This window comes from Coffea arabica, chromosome 6c, assembly GCF_036785885.1.
Source record: "Coffea arabica cultivar ET-39 chromosome 6c, Coffea Arabica ET-39 HiFi, whole genome shotgun sequence".
Classification (NCBI taxonomy): Eukaryota; Viridiplantae; Streptophyta; class Magnoliopsida; order Gentianales; family Rubiaceae; genus Coffea; species Coffea arabica.
Window position 1 is genome coordinate 13,281,318 of NC_092320.1, and position 15,515 is coordinate 13,296,832.

Below are 15,515 nucleotides of genomic sequence, written 5' to 3' on the forward strand. Positions count from 1 at the left end.
CCTGTACTGGTACTCCTTTCCCAACAAGTGGTATTAGAGCAGTCAGGTTAGGCTGCTCAATTGTAGCTGTTACAAATGGATGATTCGGATAGTGGTTGCATGATAAAATTGAATGCTACTAATTATTCGATTTGGAAGCCTAGAATGGAAGACTACATGTATTGTAGAGATTTATTTGAACCTGTTCTAGGAGATAAAGACAGACCAAGTGATATGAGTGATGAAAAATGGGCCAATATGCACAGAAAAACTATTGGTAATATTAGAAAATGGATTGGTCAAAGTATTTTTCAACATTTTGCTAATGACACCAGAGTTGATATATTATGGAAAAGGCTTGAGAGTATGTATGAAAGAAAGACAGGTTTGAACAAGACTAGTTGTCTGAAGCAGATTATTCGAATGAGATATAAAGATGGGGAAGATATGACTGAACACTTGAGTAATTTTCAGAGATTGATAAACCAGGCAACTACATTAAATTTGAACCTGGATGATGAAGTGCAGGCTTTATTATTATTCAGTTCAATACCGGATAGTTGGGAAACCATGGTGGTTTCCATCAGCAATTTAGCTCCGAGTGGTGTGTTGACCATGGCTATTGCAAAAGAAGCTGTGATGAATGAAGAGTTCAGGAGGAAGGAATAAGGAATTGTCTATGAGTCCTAACCTCTGGTGACAAAAAAGAAAGAAAGAAGAGGGAGAAGTAAAAGTAGAGGACCCCACAACAGGAATAATAAATCTAGAGGCAGGTCTGAGTCACGAAAAAATGTTGCATGCTATTATTGTAAAAAGAATGGGCATTATATGAAGGAGTGCAGAATTCTAAAACGGGATCAAGCTGAGAAAAAGGGAAAGACGAAGGAAAAAGGTGATGAAGAGACTACAGCAGTTGTGGTAGCTCATGATGATATGTTTGTGTTCTGTGATGATGGCCAGGTGAATATTATTCATTATGACAATGATTGGGTAGTTGATTCAGGTGCATCCTACCACGTTACTCCTCACAGGCATTTCTTTTCAACCTACACTGAAGGAGATTTCGGATGTGTTAGGATGGGAAATGAGGTCTCATGCAAAATTGTTTGCATGAGAGACATATATTTGGATACAAATACCGGGTACCAGCTGATATTAAAAAATGTTCGACATATCCCTGATATTCGCCTTAATCTTATCTCTACAGGAAAACTTGACGATGAGAGTTACCATAGTTTGCAAGGTGGAGGCAAATGGAAACTCAGCAAAGGAAATCTCGTTGTTGCTAGAGGAAAGAAACAGAGTACTCTCTACGTGATGCAAGCCAAGTTGAGGAAGGGAGAAGTGAACGCAGTTCGTGATTCCTCAATTGACCTTTGGCATAGGCGACTTGGACACATGGGTAAAAAAGGGATTCAGACACTTGTTCGCTAACAGCTCCAACCTGAAGTTAGAGGTAATGCACTTAAACCTTGTGTTGACTGCATTTATGGGAAATAACACAGAGTTGCATTTCAAAATTTTCCTCCATCTAGAAAATTGAATTCTTTAGAATTGGTGCACACTGATGTCTGCTATATGAAAGATAAGTCTCTTGGTGGTGCTGTTTATTTTGTAACCTTTATTGATGACTTTGCTAGAAAGGTTTGGTGTTTTGCTTTGAAATTCAAAGATTAGGTTTTGGATGTGTTTAAAGACTTTCATGGCAAAGTTGAAAGAGAAACTGGTAAGCAGTTAAAGTGTGTACGTGCTGATAATGGTGATAAGTACAGAGAACCATTTGAAATCTATTGCAAGTCCCATGAGATTAGATTGGAGAAGACTGTACCAAAAACTCCTCAAGAGAATGGAGTAGCGGAGAGGATGAACAGATCCATCACTGAGCGGGTCAGATGTATGCTCTCTAATGCTAAGTTGTCAAAATTTTTTTGGGATGAGGCAATGAGGACTGCAGTCACTTTGATAAATCTTTCTCCATCAGTTTCTCTAAATGGTGATATCCCAGAGAGAGTATAGACGGGAAAAGATGTGTCTTTTAAGCATTTAAGAGTTTTTGGTTGCCAGGCATTTGTTCATATTCCCAGAGATGAGAGGTCAAAACTTGACGTAAAATCAAAACAGTGTATTTTCTTGGGTTATGGACATGAAGATTTTGATTATAGGCTGTATGATCCTGTTGAAAATAAGGTGATCATGAGCAGAGATGTTGTCTTCTTTGAAGATCAAACCATTGAAGACATTGATAAAGGTGACAACTCAAAATCCTCAGATGACATTCCTGCTAGCACAAATTCAGGTCCAAATCCAATTCCAGTACCTGTTGATTTTAATCAAGGAGGAGCTGAGACGGAGCAGAGAGAAGATATTAATGATGGTAATAATCCTACTGCTGATGAACCTAAGCATGAGGCGCCACCTACACCACCACCGCCACCACAAGAAGAACTTAGAAAATCTACCAGAGAGAGGAGACCCTCTAGTAGGTATAATCCTCATGAATATTTGTTGTTAACAGATGGAGGAGAGCCAGAGTCCTACAGTAAGACTCTAGAGCATGAGAATAAAGAAGATTGGTTGCGAGCCATGTAATAGGAGATGATATCCCTGCATGAGAATCATACTTATGATTTAGTGAAATTTTCTAAGGGTAAGAGAGATCTGAAAAACAAATGGATTTACAGGTTGAAAACTCAGGAGCACACCTCACAACCAAAGTATAAAGCAAGATTGGTTGTGAAGGGATTTAGTCAAAAGAAGGGTGTAGACTTTGAAGAAATTTTTTCTCCTGTGGTAAAAATGTCATCAATTCGAGTTGTTCTTCATATTGCAGCCAGTTTGAATTTGGAAATCGAGCAACTTGATGTGAAAACAGCTTTCCTGCATGGTGACTTGGAAGAGGAGATCTACATGGAACAACCGGAGGGGTTCAAAGAAAGTGGCAAGGAAAATCTTGTATGCCATCTCAAGAAGAGCTTGTATGGGTTGAAACAGGCACCGAAACAGTGATATAAGAAGTTTGACTCCTTCATGACAGACCATGAGTACCACAGGACTACATCTAATCACTGTGTTTATGTGAAAAATTTTTCAAATGATGATTTTGTTATTCTCCTGCTATATGTTGATGACATATTGATTGTTGGACGTGATACTGTGAAGATTGACAGGTTGAAAAAGGAATTAAGTAAATCTTTTGCAATGAAGGATTTGGGTTCGGCTAGACAGATTCTGGGGATAAAAATCTCACGTAACAGGCAAAATAGGAAGCTCTGATTGTCTCAAGAAAAATATATTGAGAAAGTGCTCAACAGATTTAACATGAGCCATGCCAAGGAAGTCTCAACTCCACTTGCAGGTCACTTTAAATTGAATATCAAACAGTGTCCTACAAGTGAGAAAGATAAAGAAGACATGAAAAAGGTTCCTTATGCTTCGGCCGTTGGTAGCTTGATGTACGCTATGGTTTGCACCAGACCAGATATTGCTCATGTAGTTGGAGTGGTCAATCGGTATCTCTCTAATCCTGATAAGGAGCATTGGAATGCTGTCAAATGGATTTTCAGGTATCTCAAGGGAACTTCTAGATTATGTCTATGTTTCGACAATGGTAAGACTATGCTAGATGGATACACTGATGCAGATATGACAGGTGATCTTGATAATAGGAAGTTCACATCTGGGTACTTGATGATTTTTGCAGGGGGAGCAGTGTCATGGCAAAGTAAATTAAAGAAGTGTATCGCCCTTTCTAGTACGGAAGCAGAGTATATTGCAATTACTGAAACATGTAAGGAGACTCTTTGGTTGCAGAAATTTCTTCAAGAGTTGGGTATGAAACAAGAGAAATATAGTCTTTACTGTGACAATCAGAGCGCTATTCATTTGTGTAAGAACTCCACATTTCACTCTCGATCCAAATACATTGATGTGAGATATCATTGGATTCGGGAAGTATTGGATTCCAAATTATTGACACTTGAGAAGATGCATACAGATGATAATGGTGCTGACATGTTTACCAAGGCACTGCCTAAAAATAAACTCTTATTTTGCAGACAAGAAACAGGTTTGATGGAACCCCCCAAATGAGCTGGAGGAGGAGATTGTTGGATTTGTGGGCCAGCCCATTTGTGGGCCAACCCACTTATGCAAAAAGCTTGAGGGCTTCTCAAGCTTTATTCAAATAGCAGCTGCAGGTAGCCTTTCGGTCCTTTGTGCGAAGAAAAAAAAATTCCAGCCGCCACTTTGAGTGAGACGAAGAGAGAGAGAGACTTCAAGGTCTTGATTGAAGGGCGATTCGAAACCCGATTGAGACGAAATTTTACCCATGCGATCCTCTCATCAACTTCTACTTATCTACCGGTTCAGATTGTAGATTTCCTTTTCGTTTGATAACACCTTTCCAAACCCACTTCTTTGACAGTTGTAGTTTTTGAAGAGTGATTTTGTAGCAGATTGGCTTGATTGGTATTGGTGATATTATTGTCATCCGAATATTTCGGGTAAACCTGTGTATTCTCATTATTGTGATAGTGGAGTTTTTTTTACTGAACTAGATCCCGTGATTTTTTCCAATTTGGATTTTCCACGTAAAAATCCTGGTGTCCTGTGCCTTTTATTTTTCCTTGCATTTTATTATCACTATTGGTATTATTACTTGATGATTTAGTTTATTCCTATTTTAACTGGTATTTGGGAAAAGAAAAATTTATCCTGAGCTAACTCTGATATTGTGTGCCTGTACTGGTACCCCTTTCCCAACATTTATTTACCTTTTTGATATATAATGCTGATCAAGAACAAGCAACGCAAAGAAATATTTGCGGAGCATGATTCTTGAATGATTTTTTATTATTGTACCTCTTCAAAATGCTATAATTCTGATCCGAAGTCAAGTATTACCTATAGTTTTGAGGATATGTCAAGATCACTGCCATATGTTGATGTAGCATATTAGTGGAGCTATACAGGGATTAATACACCAAAAACTAACCAAAAGGAAAAATTTATTGATTTGTGAGGTAATATGTAGAGCAGTGTTTAAAGTGGCGATTTACATGATAGCAGATTAGATTATAACTACTATATATAGTAATTTTGGGTGTTATGGTGCATAATTGTAGCTCTAGAAAGCTTACAGTTTTGAAGAATTAATGCATGGAATTTTTTAGATTTTAGTGAGATAGCTGCTTTGAAGCCATAAAATATTTGAAAAAAAAAAGGAAAAAATCTATAATATCAACTAAAATCTACCCGGTTTCAGATTTGAAGAAATGCTTTCCTTAGCTCGCGTTTTTATATTCATCAATAGATCTAGCTAGTTGGAGAATACTACTACGTAAGAAAATAGAGAAAGGTTAGAGGGTTTGGATAAACATGAGATTGAGCAAATATTAGAGCAACTAACAATTAGACATCTCTTTAGGGGAAAAATTAGAATATTCAACCTAAAACAAGGTTGTCGGCAGATTACCGATTGTCTAAACTAAGAAAGCCAATTTAATTCAAGCAATTATGATATGCGTTTAAAGTTTATATAAATCTGGCAATTGCGTGCCGCAATTGGGTGAATGGGCATTTCAAAGAATCTTCAAATTTAGTGAGAGTAGCTCTCGATGATTATCAAAGATGTGCCCAGACATTATGGACCTTATCATTTCCACGAGAATTTGTTATATATTAATTTTAGTACGTTGAAGGGATATTATATATAGAGTCTATAGTTGTACTCCATCAAATGTAATTGTAGCAATTCCTTACCCTTTTCTGGTTTCATTTCACCATAAACATTTTTATCTTAGACAGATTATGGAAGCAATTTTGCTTCTTCACCCATCTGATTCCAGTATGTGGTACTAGTTATAATATGATAGGGATGTTCGAGGATAATTATTAGTCATTTTTCTTTTCTTTTTTTTTTTTTTGTGCAAGACATGTAATTAGTTCGTCCAAGAAAGATCAGGAAAGTATTAAATGATTTGGTTTAATATTGCCGAATTTGCAACTAAATTTAGCTATGCCTTTTGTCAACTAGTCACATTTCATTTAATCTGGTGAATGAATGAGCTTATAAGTGCCAATGAATGCAGAATCGCAAATCACAACCACCCCCCATCCCCATCCAACCTTGTCACAAGAAACAGTGGCAACAAGATGCTGAGATTTGGTCTTTTTGGGTTGTTTTGCAGCCTCATGGCAGCTCAATACATACAAACCATAAGCTCAGACGAAGCACTTGTCGATTACATTTGCTCAAAAACACCAGAATATGCATATTGCCAAATTTGTTTTTCGCAGGACGAGCATCGTTACGAAAGGGATAAAAGAGGGCTTGCACTATTAGCCATTTCTTGTTGTCAATCACAGAGTGATAGTGTTCTTATAGATCTTGAAGCCTACCAAAGAAATTCAACAGATACCGGCTTTAAGGAAACATGCCGATCATGCCAAATTTATGTTAAATCTGCTCTGTTGAATATACTAAATGCAAAAATTTATTGCAACCATGGACGTTATCATGAAGCTTCAGCAGTCATACACAATGCTATACGTGATCATCAGAGATGTCTCAAGAGAATTGGAAGCAAGCAGATTCCCCCGGTTTTTGATGGTGAATTCTTTTTGTTAAAGGGCTTCTATAGAGTTGCTAGAGCAATTCTCCTTCATATTAAATGATATTATGAGTTTGGAACTGTATTTGATTGAGTGGTATGAATTTCAATTGAACTAATTGTGGAAGGAAATTTATGGAATCTCCAGTTCCAGGAGAGAACTTAGATCCAAAACTTGGTTACCTTGCCCTCAGTAACATGTAAAAAATGTGCCTCGAGAATGGTTACCTTGCCATTTTCACCAGAATTTGGTATTGATTTCACTATGTTAACGGGACAATATTGAGTTTCTGTAGCTCCACTTCTTGAAGTATAAATAAAAATATAACAATTCTTTACCCTTTTTTTTTTCCTTTTGCTTTCATCATAAGCTTTTTATCTTAAAAAAAAAAAAAGCATCTTAGCCAGGGATTGCTATGACACATGCATGTTGCCTTTTAACCACCTTATCCATATGAATTGAATATACGGTCCTAGTTAGACCATAGGGATGTCTTCTAAATATAATTCTTACTCATTAGTTTAAGGTGTATTTCTTATTCAGACTTGTCATTGAATCATCCATCAAAGATAAGATATGGTACCAGTGTGGTTGTCATTGATTGCCAAGCGTGGTGAAGAATGATGCAAGAGTCACAAGAAAGTATTAAATGAGGTTGGCTTGATATAGCCAAAACCATTGCTGAAATTAGCTATGCTTCATGTCAATTAGTTGTTTTTCGTGTACGAGGATGGTGATTCCGGCTCGGCTTACCGAGTCAGCCCTCCTTTCTACCTAAGGATGCTTATAATGGTCCTATCGACTCGGCCGTACCTAGATGGTCTCTACATCACTTGGGACGACCCCTATCCGTTTTGATCACCCCAGATAACATCGCATACGAATAACCGAGGTGACTCCTGCATTTACTATCATCTCGGTTTGGCATTATGCCTGACACGACAATCGAGGTCCTGTCCAAGATCCTGACATCTGCAGGGCAGACAGGACATCTGACGGGACCTCTCCACTGCACCGACTTGTCAAATCAGGTTGATACGCTCAATCTCAGTTAGATTTTGGGAGCTTGGACCCCACTACCCTTCCCTCCAAGTTGTCTCATATAAATATCAGAACTTCTCACTCAAAAAAGTCACTACTGAATATTCTGTAAGAACCACTTTCAAAAACTCCCTCCACTTTGATTCTTATCCAAACTGACTAGATCGTCGGAGGAGAATCGAGGGATATAGCCCCGTCTCTTGTAATCTTAATAGGTGCCTCTTGAGATAGCTGTGCCTCGCTTAGGAAGAAATCCCCAGCTGGTCAGCACAGCTCACCAGACCAGAAATCACCTCTTCAATGTACGTTTTGTAAATCAACAGAGTTTAAAGTACCAATGAATCCACAGCTGCAACCACCACAGCATTTGATCCCATAAACTTAACAGTGACAACAACATGCTCAAACTTGGTCTCCTTGCCTCAATTTGCATCCTCTTAGCAGGTGAATACAAAGCAATTTGTAGATGCAAATGAAGCACGGATTAATTAGGTACATGTCTTCAAAAACACCAGAAATGGATCCGTATCACAACGAAAGGGATAAAATAATGCTTGGATTGTGTCTGCTGTTTCTTGTTCTCAATTGCAAAGTTATAGTGTTCTTGACGATCTTAAAGCCTGCCGAGAAAATGCAACAGATCCTGAAATTGGGTATCTATCGGTTTCATCATTCACAGCTCTGCTCGGCTTTGCAGGATATACTGAATGCAATATATATAATTGGGCCCTCAAACGTTATTATGAAGCTTCATCTCTGGGGATGATGCAATGTGTGATCATCAAATATGTGTCAAGCGAATGGGAAACACAAAAATTCCCCATCTTTTGATGCTCAACTCTTTTAAGTTAAAGGCTCTCTATAGAGTTTCGGGAGCAATTCTCCATCACATAAATTAATAATATAAACTGTCTGGATTTTTATTGAATTGAATAGTATGACGTGTGGAAAAAAAGGTACAAAATGTTTGAATATTTGTGATTTAGGTACGTATCAAGCTAGATGACATCTCAAGGCTGGTCCTGTTTTTATTGAATTTTTTTTTTTCGTGGAAGTTAAATTCAACCAATGTTGCATATGATCGGACAATCTTAGCATTCAAGAATTGTCTTGTTAGAGGATAGTGGTAGGTTTAAGATTTTCTTGCGACAAAATCTCAAATTGATTGGGTTCAGCTCATTTGAAGGACTGTTCAATTGTCGGTCAACAAATATTTAGGAAATAAATTTATGTAATGTGCACAGCAGGGATGGTTTTTACCCGTACTGTTAGTGCTAAATAACCTAAACTAACTACAGTTTCTACTCAAATTAATGGTTTTGCAGCCTAAACTTCCTGCAAAGAAAACAAAGAATGAGGAATAAAATGCAGGAATCTATAAACCACACCACTCAAGCAGGCGAATCGTCTTTAGCAGGATCACTTGGGAGAAGCATAATTTCCAAAGCCTATTCTCATGTTTATTTACAATTCTAGAGCTTTATCAAAAAAATTCCTGTCGATAACAAAATGAATTTGACTAGCTTTAAATCATTCAGTTGATGCCAATTTCTCTTCATCAACCTCAAAGGCTTTTCTCGCTTGTTTCAACTCTTCATTCATAGACAGCAATTCTGTACAGCGATTAAGCTTCGGGAGGTCCTGCAGAATCAGATAATGACTTATGATTAGTCCAAACTGACTGTAGCCAAAATTTTGTAACATACATAAAGCTTGTCAATTGAATTGAAATAATCATAACACAAAAACTTCCATAGAAACTGAGGATATCCAAATTTAAGTACAGCGGCAAAGATAATTGTAATACAGGTATTGGTAATCCTCAGGGAGAGTCGAACACAATATGGAGGATTTATCCAATTTTTCGATCTGAATGGCATCAACAAGGCAGCCGAGCAGAATATACTCAGGTTAGTTAACAATTGTCAAGAGAGCTATTTGTTCAGAATCCCTTTTAAACCAACAAAAAAACCAAAAGCAAAAATTCCTCCAAGGTGGCAAAAGAATTAAACAAAAATTGAGACATAAAAAGGATCAGACAGGTCTTAAAGCCAATGGCACATCGAATGGACAGGAAGGATCAGACAGGTCTTTAAAGCCAATGGCACATCGAATGGACAGGAAATGCAGATGAAGAATAAATCTGGCAAGGGAAAAAACATTATGTCACCCCCCATGGCCAGAAAACAACTCCATGTATGGCGAATGATGAAATGCAAGTGAAATAGTCATCCCAAGTTAAAAACAAACACAAAATGAAACCACTAAGATTAAGGATTCTCCAATCAGAAGGAGCCAATTAAGTTTTTCTCTGACCAACTACATGAGTGCTGAGAAATCAATGTCTTAATCTCCTGTATATACTGCAAGATGGAATTTATGAAATTATACTTCTTGGGCTGCAAAGATGCTTTCCAATAGGGTGCCTAGAATTATAAGTATCAAGTTTTTATGTACTTTTTAATTCAGTGAAAAAAGAATAAAATGATCCGTAAACCTTCACTCGCGAACTAAACTCCTATCATTTTGGGATGAAGATAAAAATTGTCAGATGTGCTGTTATATTGAACATTAAGAATCTCAGACACTATTCTGGGCAACTTGAAAATTCCAAGTATGTTATACATCTAACAGCTATATAAACACAACAACAAAAGCCCATCAACTCATATCCTTATATTCTGCAGCAACTTCATAAATTCTAAGGATCTGGTTTAAAGTTATAGCTTTATCTTCAACCATTTGGTGAGATATTTAACTTCCTCAACAAGAATGGCCATGCAATACACCTAGGCTTGTCAACGGGGCCGGGGCCGGGGCGGGGTCCGGGCTGGAATTCATTATTCTAGACCCGGACCCGGCACACTATATCGGATCCAAACCCGACCCGTTTACCCGACGGGTCTTTACTCTGTTCCGGATCCGGATCCGACGGGTCCCAGATCCGGGTCTACCCGAAAAAAAACTAAAAAAATTTATAATTCCTAACAAAAATGAGAAAAAAACATATATTTATAAACTAATTTCTAACTAATACACAAAAAATCAAATAAGAAAAGAAATCAAATTAACCTTACTCAAATACATCACCCTAATCAAATCATATTGATTAGGATCCGGGTCCAATTATATTGATTACTCAAATACATCATCCTAATCAAATTATATTAATAAATATATATATTTTAAATTATTAATCCATTTATATCCGGATCTGGGTCCAATACGGGTCGAAATACTATATTCCGTATCCGACCCGTTTTTTTGTTTGGCAAAACGGATCCGGATCCGGGTCCGGGTAACGGAATTAAATCCCTACCCATACCCGGATAAATTTGACGGATCCGGTCCGGGTCCGGGTCTAGACCCGGACCGTTGACAGCCCTAAATACACCCACTATATCACAAGTAAACACTCTACCCCAGCCAACTCCCATTACCTTTTTCTGGTTTGATGGAGCTGAATTGCAAGAAAAATGAATAATGTCTTAAAACAACTAAATTCATATGTCAAATAAGTCTTATAAAAAGTAAGGCTAAGCATATATGGAGGAAAATGAAATGGCCAAAGCATGCATTATACATGGTATTAAAATCATGTGCTGCAGGAAATTTTACCTTCCTGATTAAAAACAGAAAGTCCTCAGTCAGAAGCTTTCCTCTTTTTGATGCAATATCTTGAGCTTTATGGACCTGCAAAAGTTAAATATACAGAATCAGACCAAAAGAAACATACAAGCTCTCCATTATAAGTTCCCTGAGTAGTTGTTTATCTTCTATACGAAGGATTTTAGCTTACCATATCTGTGACATACTCCACAACAATGTCTTCCACAAGTGCCACAGTCTCGGGAAGAGGCTGCAAGTATAACAGAAGAAGGTACGACACAAGTAAGATTTTTTCCTAAAAAAATAACCAAGAAAAAAGGACACACATGATTTTACACCAAATAAAGCTAGAACAAAACCATTTCATGATAGCTGCAACAATATGATTGCTAAGCCTATAAAATCGCGTCCTAAAGATGATACTTAATACCAATTTGACCAAAAAATTGTCCATGACCTCATTGTGTTACTTATACACATTCTAAACATTCAAGCCACGCATCCAGAATGATTGGACCTATTTGGAAAATAACATCATCTACCAAGCACATTATACAGTGCTCATTAATTTACTTAAATGATATCAATTACAAAAGGAAACAGAAAGAAACTTTTGTTTATTTCTTTAAGAATGACAGTATAAATCCTCCAATTCACGACTGAAGTAGTAGCAAGCAATGCACTGCAGATAATTTGTAAAGACATCAATAGAAGCAATCAACATGGTCAAAGACTGAAGAAATTAAGACATAGTTGATTGCCCAAATCTTCAATTCCCCTATATTTATAATAAAGAGGGGCATTTATGTGACCTCCGCCTCGAATTATTGAAGTCACATACCCTATCCTCTGGTTTGTATTACATTCATAAACATTTGGCAGTCCACTAATGCCATCAAAATTTGCCACAATCATGAAAAAAATTCATCATACTACTAAAACTACATTATTAAGGGGGTCATTAGCAAGTACCACATAAAGGTGACTGCCAAAAGGAATCACCTTATGATAATAGAAAGAGATATAAGGCAAACCTCATGAAGGTTTGGAAGATTGGTTTTATGTACCCTTATGATAAGATCATAACTCGCATTTTTCCCCCAAAAGTGAAACCAAATACTTTCCCCCGGTCTTCACTAATGTGAAAGAGATAAATATATAATTCTTAAAAGTAAGATAAAACCAAGTTTTGATAACTAAAATTTGCAGCAGGAAATAAGTATTGAGTGAAAGGTGATTAAGCAATAGAGATAACACGTACATTTGGATCATCGCCAAAGCCATACATCATGTGCTGCACTGTTACATCAAATCAAATAAATAAAAAGAATTAAAACCAAGCATACCTGTCCATTCAAATGAAAAGACGAGAGAAAGTAACAACTCTCAATTACTTACAGTCTTTCTGAAACACTCCACGCTTGCGCTTAAATGAAGTTTCAGATGATTGGGAAGACCCTACTTTTGTTTTTGACGATGGTCCTGCTGAAGGGTTGTTCATCCTCTAGGTGCTGCTACCTCCTACCTCAGAGCAAGATGAATGACTTAAATCTCCATTTGGTACTCAGAAAGGCACAAATGATGCAGCACCTTCAACAGTATATGTAACCACAGTTTACAAACATGGAAAGAAAAAATCTTTTCATTTCATAACTTTGTCTTAGATGTTTCAATATCTCAGAAAACCAATAATGTCAAACTTAAATATTTCTCTAAGAAAGATACCACTTGCACGAGAAATTGCACAAACAAAAGAAGGATAATCAACCAAAAAAAGAAAAAGAACAAAGCTCTAGTCGGTATTTTTAGCACTCAACAAAAGCAACACCAGGCGTAATCAATGGACTTGATCAAGTCCTACAGGCTGAAAAATGAAAAAGAATAAACAACATTTCCTTTTTTAACCCAATACTTCAAGAAGCACAACTCTGGTTGAAATTTTTAGCAGAATAGTTGATCATACAACCATCAATCTCAGAATAAACCACTTGGTAACAATCCTATAACATTTGTCGAGTCGTATGAAATACAAACGTCATATTTTTGTAAGTTACCACAAAATTTCCAAATTCAAATTCAATTCATAATAAACTAAAGAATGAAAACTGAAATATACAAGAAAGTTTTGAAAAAAAATAAAACAAGTTTACGAAATATAACCTACTTGTTTTGTGCACGGAGATGAGCCAAATCAGCTGCTTTGAGGTGAAATTTATGAACCCAGATGCCAATTAAACTGAAATTAGCAGGCTTCTGGTGCAATAAAAAGAGAGAAAGCGCCAGAGAACGGTCACCGGAGGAGTGCGGAATAGAATCGCCGGGAGACTAGGGAAGAAGAGGAGAAAGCAGCAGCAACAGCAACTGAATTTATGGTTTGGGTCGGACAAGTGAAACCTGTATTCAGCATTGAATGTCCATTAGGGCCCATTTACAATTGGTGGACACGTTACACTCATCTTAAGTCCAAACATTTCGTTTTTCTTTTCAGGCCCTGTACGTATCATTCCTGCTTGACAAGCCCAATTGGAATTGTCATTCTTTTGGCACCACCTTTGGGTTTTGTACGTATTGGGCCTTTTGAATATTATATTAAATTTCAACTAAAAAGGACACTTTTTTTTTTATCAATTTTTCCTGTATTGATAGTGTTCAGTATTGAATAAATGATAAATATGTGAAATTTGAATTTGAAATTTAACTTTATATATATGTCATGAATACAACGGTGAAAGTATATACAATTTATATAAAATTTACTTTTTTTTTAATCCTAGCTATCTATATCACAAGGATTCTTAGCCAAATTTCAGGATATAACAAAGTATATTCATTAATTCCATCCAAAATAATGATGAATGATCCACATACAAGCAAGCTATCCAGTTAAGAATATGTCAAAATTTGATTCACATAGAATTTCATTTCACTTAATTGTTATATTCAAATTAGACTTATAGAACATAGTACTTTTTTCGAGAATAAAAACATCCAACATATAAGTGGACAAGTAACTCATATGGCAAAGGAGTTAGATTGGGTTGTGCGCTGAGATGGGTGGGATTGTAAATAGGATTGAAAACAAGTTTCAACGAGTGGGACAGAGGTATGTTCAGGATTGGTTTGAAGATTAAAATAAATGTGTTGAATTGGCTTGTGTTCGAAAATTTTTTGAAAAAAACTGATCGAGTTTGGCTTGAAATTTCATATGTATGTTCATGGAAAGTTTGGTTTGACTTGTTAAAGTATTGAACAACTTGGCTTGGTTTGAAATTTCATTTTGTATTACATAGAGATTTTCATCCTAATTTGTTGCTTTTTTTTTTTCCCTTAAATTTTGCTCTCTGATATTCAAGAAATCTATTACGATGAATTAAGGATGTGATTCAAATCAATTATACGATGAGTAGATTTAAGCAACGCTTGACCTTCGACTTCTTGTCTTCCTAGATAAAATGCTTGTCCCCACTAATCCAGTCCACCGGGATATCACAGGGCCAACAACTAACAATGATCTTGTATTTTATTTATCTTCTTGAATCCAATATATTACCTGGATAATGCAAACAACTTGCTTAATGCTGATCAATTCATTTAGAAAGTTCACAGCCTAATTATCATCCAATTAAAGATCATTGAATCATAACCACATGGTGGTCCACCTGATTTCTGCATCTGGTTTCCACTCACTGGTTATACTAAGCTCACTTTTTCGCTTGGTAATCGTGACAAATCTGAAATCTGCATCTTGACTTTTTTTCTGTAGTATTTAGCTTTTCTCTTGTTTACTGCCATTTAGAGGTCCTCAGATTAGGGCCACAACAATAATGATTCATGAGTCCTAGTTTGGATGCTACATTAATTCTAATGCAATAGCTCAATACGTTTACCTGAATGCACATTTTAGATTGATGTTGTGCAAAAAAAAATCAGTGAACTTCAAACCATTTTGTCTGTATCAAAGTCTTAACAATTCCTTTGACTCTATCAGCATTATAATCACATTCTATCTTATCAAACAATCAAATCTTCGGTCAATAGTTTACAATGGATATTGATGAAATTGTACCCTAAGCATACAAGTAAAATATAGCCTCTATTTATAGTTTCTAGGCATAGAATCCAATCAAGAATCTAAAATTAATACCACGAATGCATCATAGAATTTGAAGAGTGTAAACATTAAAATAATGTCTATGGACACAACATATACATCAAGCATATGAAGTCCTTAACGAGATTCACATGCATGAATACATGCTCTATCAAGATTGGTT

General features: G+C 36.4%; 2 protein-coding genes across 3 annotated transcripts; one reads left to right on the forward strand and one right to left on the reverse strand.

The window, feature by feature from the left end:
* The first annotated feature begins 5,787 nt into the window (after positions 1-5,787).
* Positions 5,788-6,654, forward strand: LOC113692958 (uncharacterized). The gene is made up of 2 exons (XM_027211555.1): positions 5,788-5,831; positions 6,168-6,654. Exons 1-2 carry the CDS (start codon positions 5,788-5,790, stop codon positions 6,652-6,654), a joined length of 531 nt encoding a protein of 176 aa, XP_027067356.1.
* Positions 6,655-8,986: 2,332 nt separating this feature from the next.
* Positions 8,987-13,612, reverse strand: LOC113691955 (transcription initiation factor TFIID subunit 13). Of its 2 annotated transcripts, none has more exons than XM_027210286.2 (6): positions 13,406-13,612; positions 12,640-12,762; positions 12,503-12,540; positions 11,432-11,491; positions 11,251-11,325; positions 8,987-9,273 (listed from the first exon to the last, which is right to left on the reverse strand). In XM_027210286.2, the coding sequence occupies exons 2-6, from the start codon at positions 12,740-12,742 to the stop codon at positions 9,163-9,165; spliced, it is 387 nt and encodes a 128-aa protein (XP_027066087.1). In that variant the 5' UTR covers positions 12,743-12,762; positions 13,406-13,612; the 3' UTR covers positions 8,987-9,162. The 2 variants fall into 2 exon arrangements, with proteins under 2 accessions (XP_027066087.1, XP_027066086.1); XM_027210285.2 differs by having other exon boundaries at positions 12,640-12,831; positions 13,406-13,610.
* Between the last annotated feature and the right edge of the window lie 1,903 nt (positions 13,613-15,515).

What these genes read in the sequence shown, in the direction of transcription:
- LOC113692958 (XM_027211555.1), top strand. Translation starts at nt 5,788, where the DNA reads ATGGAAGCAATTTTGCTTCTTCACCCATCTGATTCCAGTATGTG. An exon ending in CCATCTGATTCCAGTATGTG is followed by an intron (nt 5,832 to 6,167) that starts GTACTAGTTATA and finishes GTTGTTTTGCAG; the next exon opens with CCTCATGGCAGCTCAATACA.
- LOC113691955 (XM_027210286.2), bottom strand. Translation starts at nt 12,742, where the DNA reads ATGAACAACCCTTCAGCAGGACCATCGTCAAAAACAAAAGTAGGGTCT. An exon ending in GCTTTGGCGATGATCCAAAT is followed by an intron (nt 11,492 to 12,502) that starts GTACGTGTTATC and finishes TTATACTTGCAG; the next exon opens with CCTCTTCCCGAGACTGTGGC. An exon ending in TTCTGTTTTTAATCAGGAAG is followed by an intron (nt 9,274 to 11,250) that starts GTAAAATTTCCT and finishes CTGATTCTGCAG; the next exon opens with GACCTCCCGAAGCTTAATCG.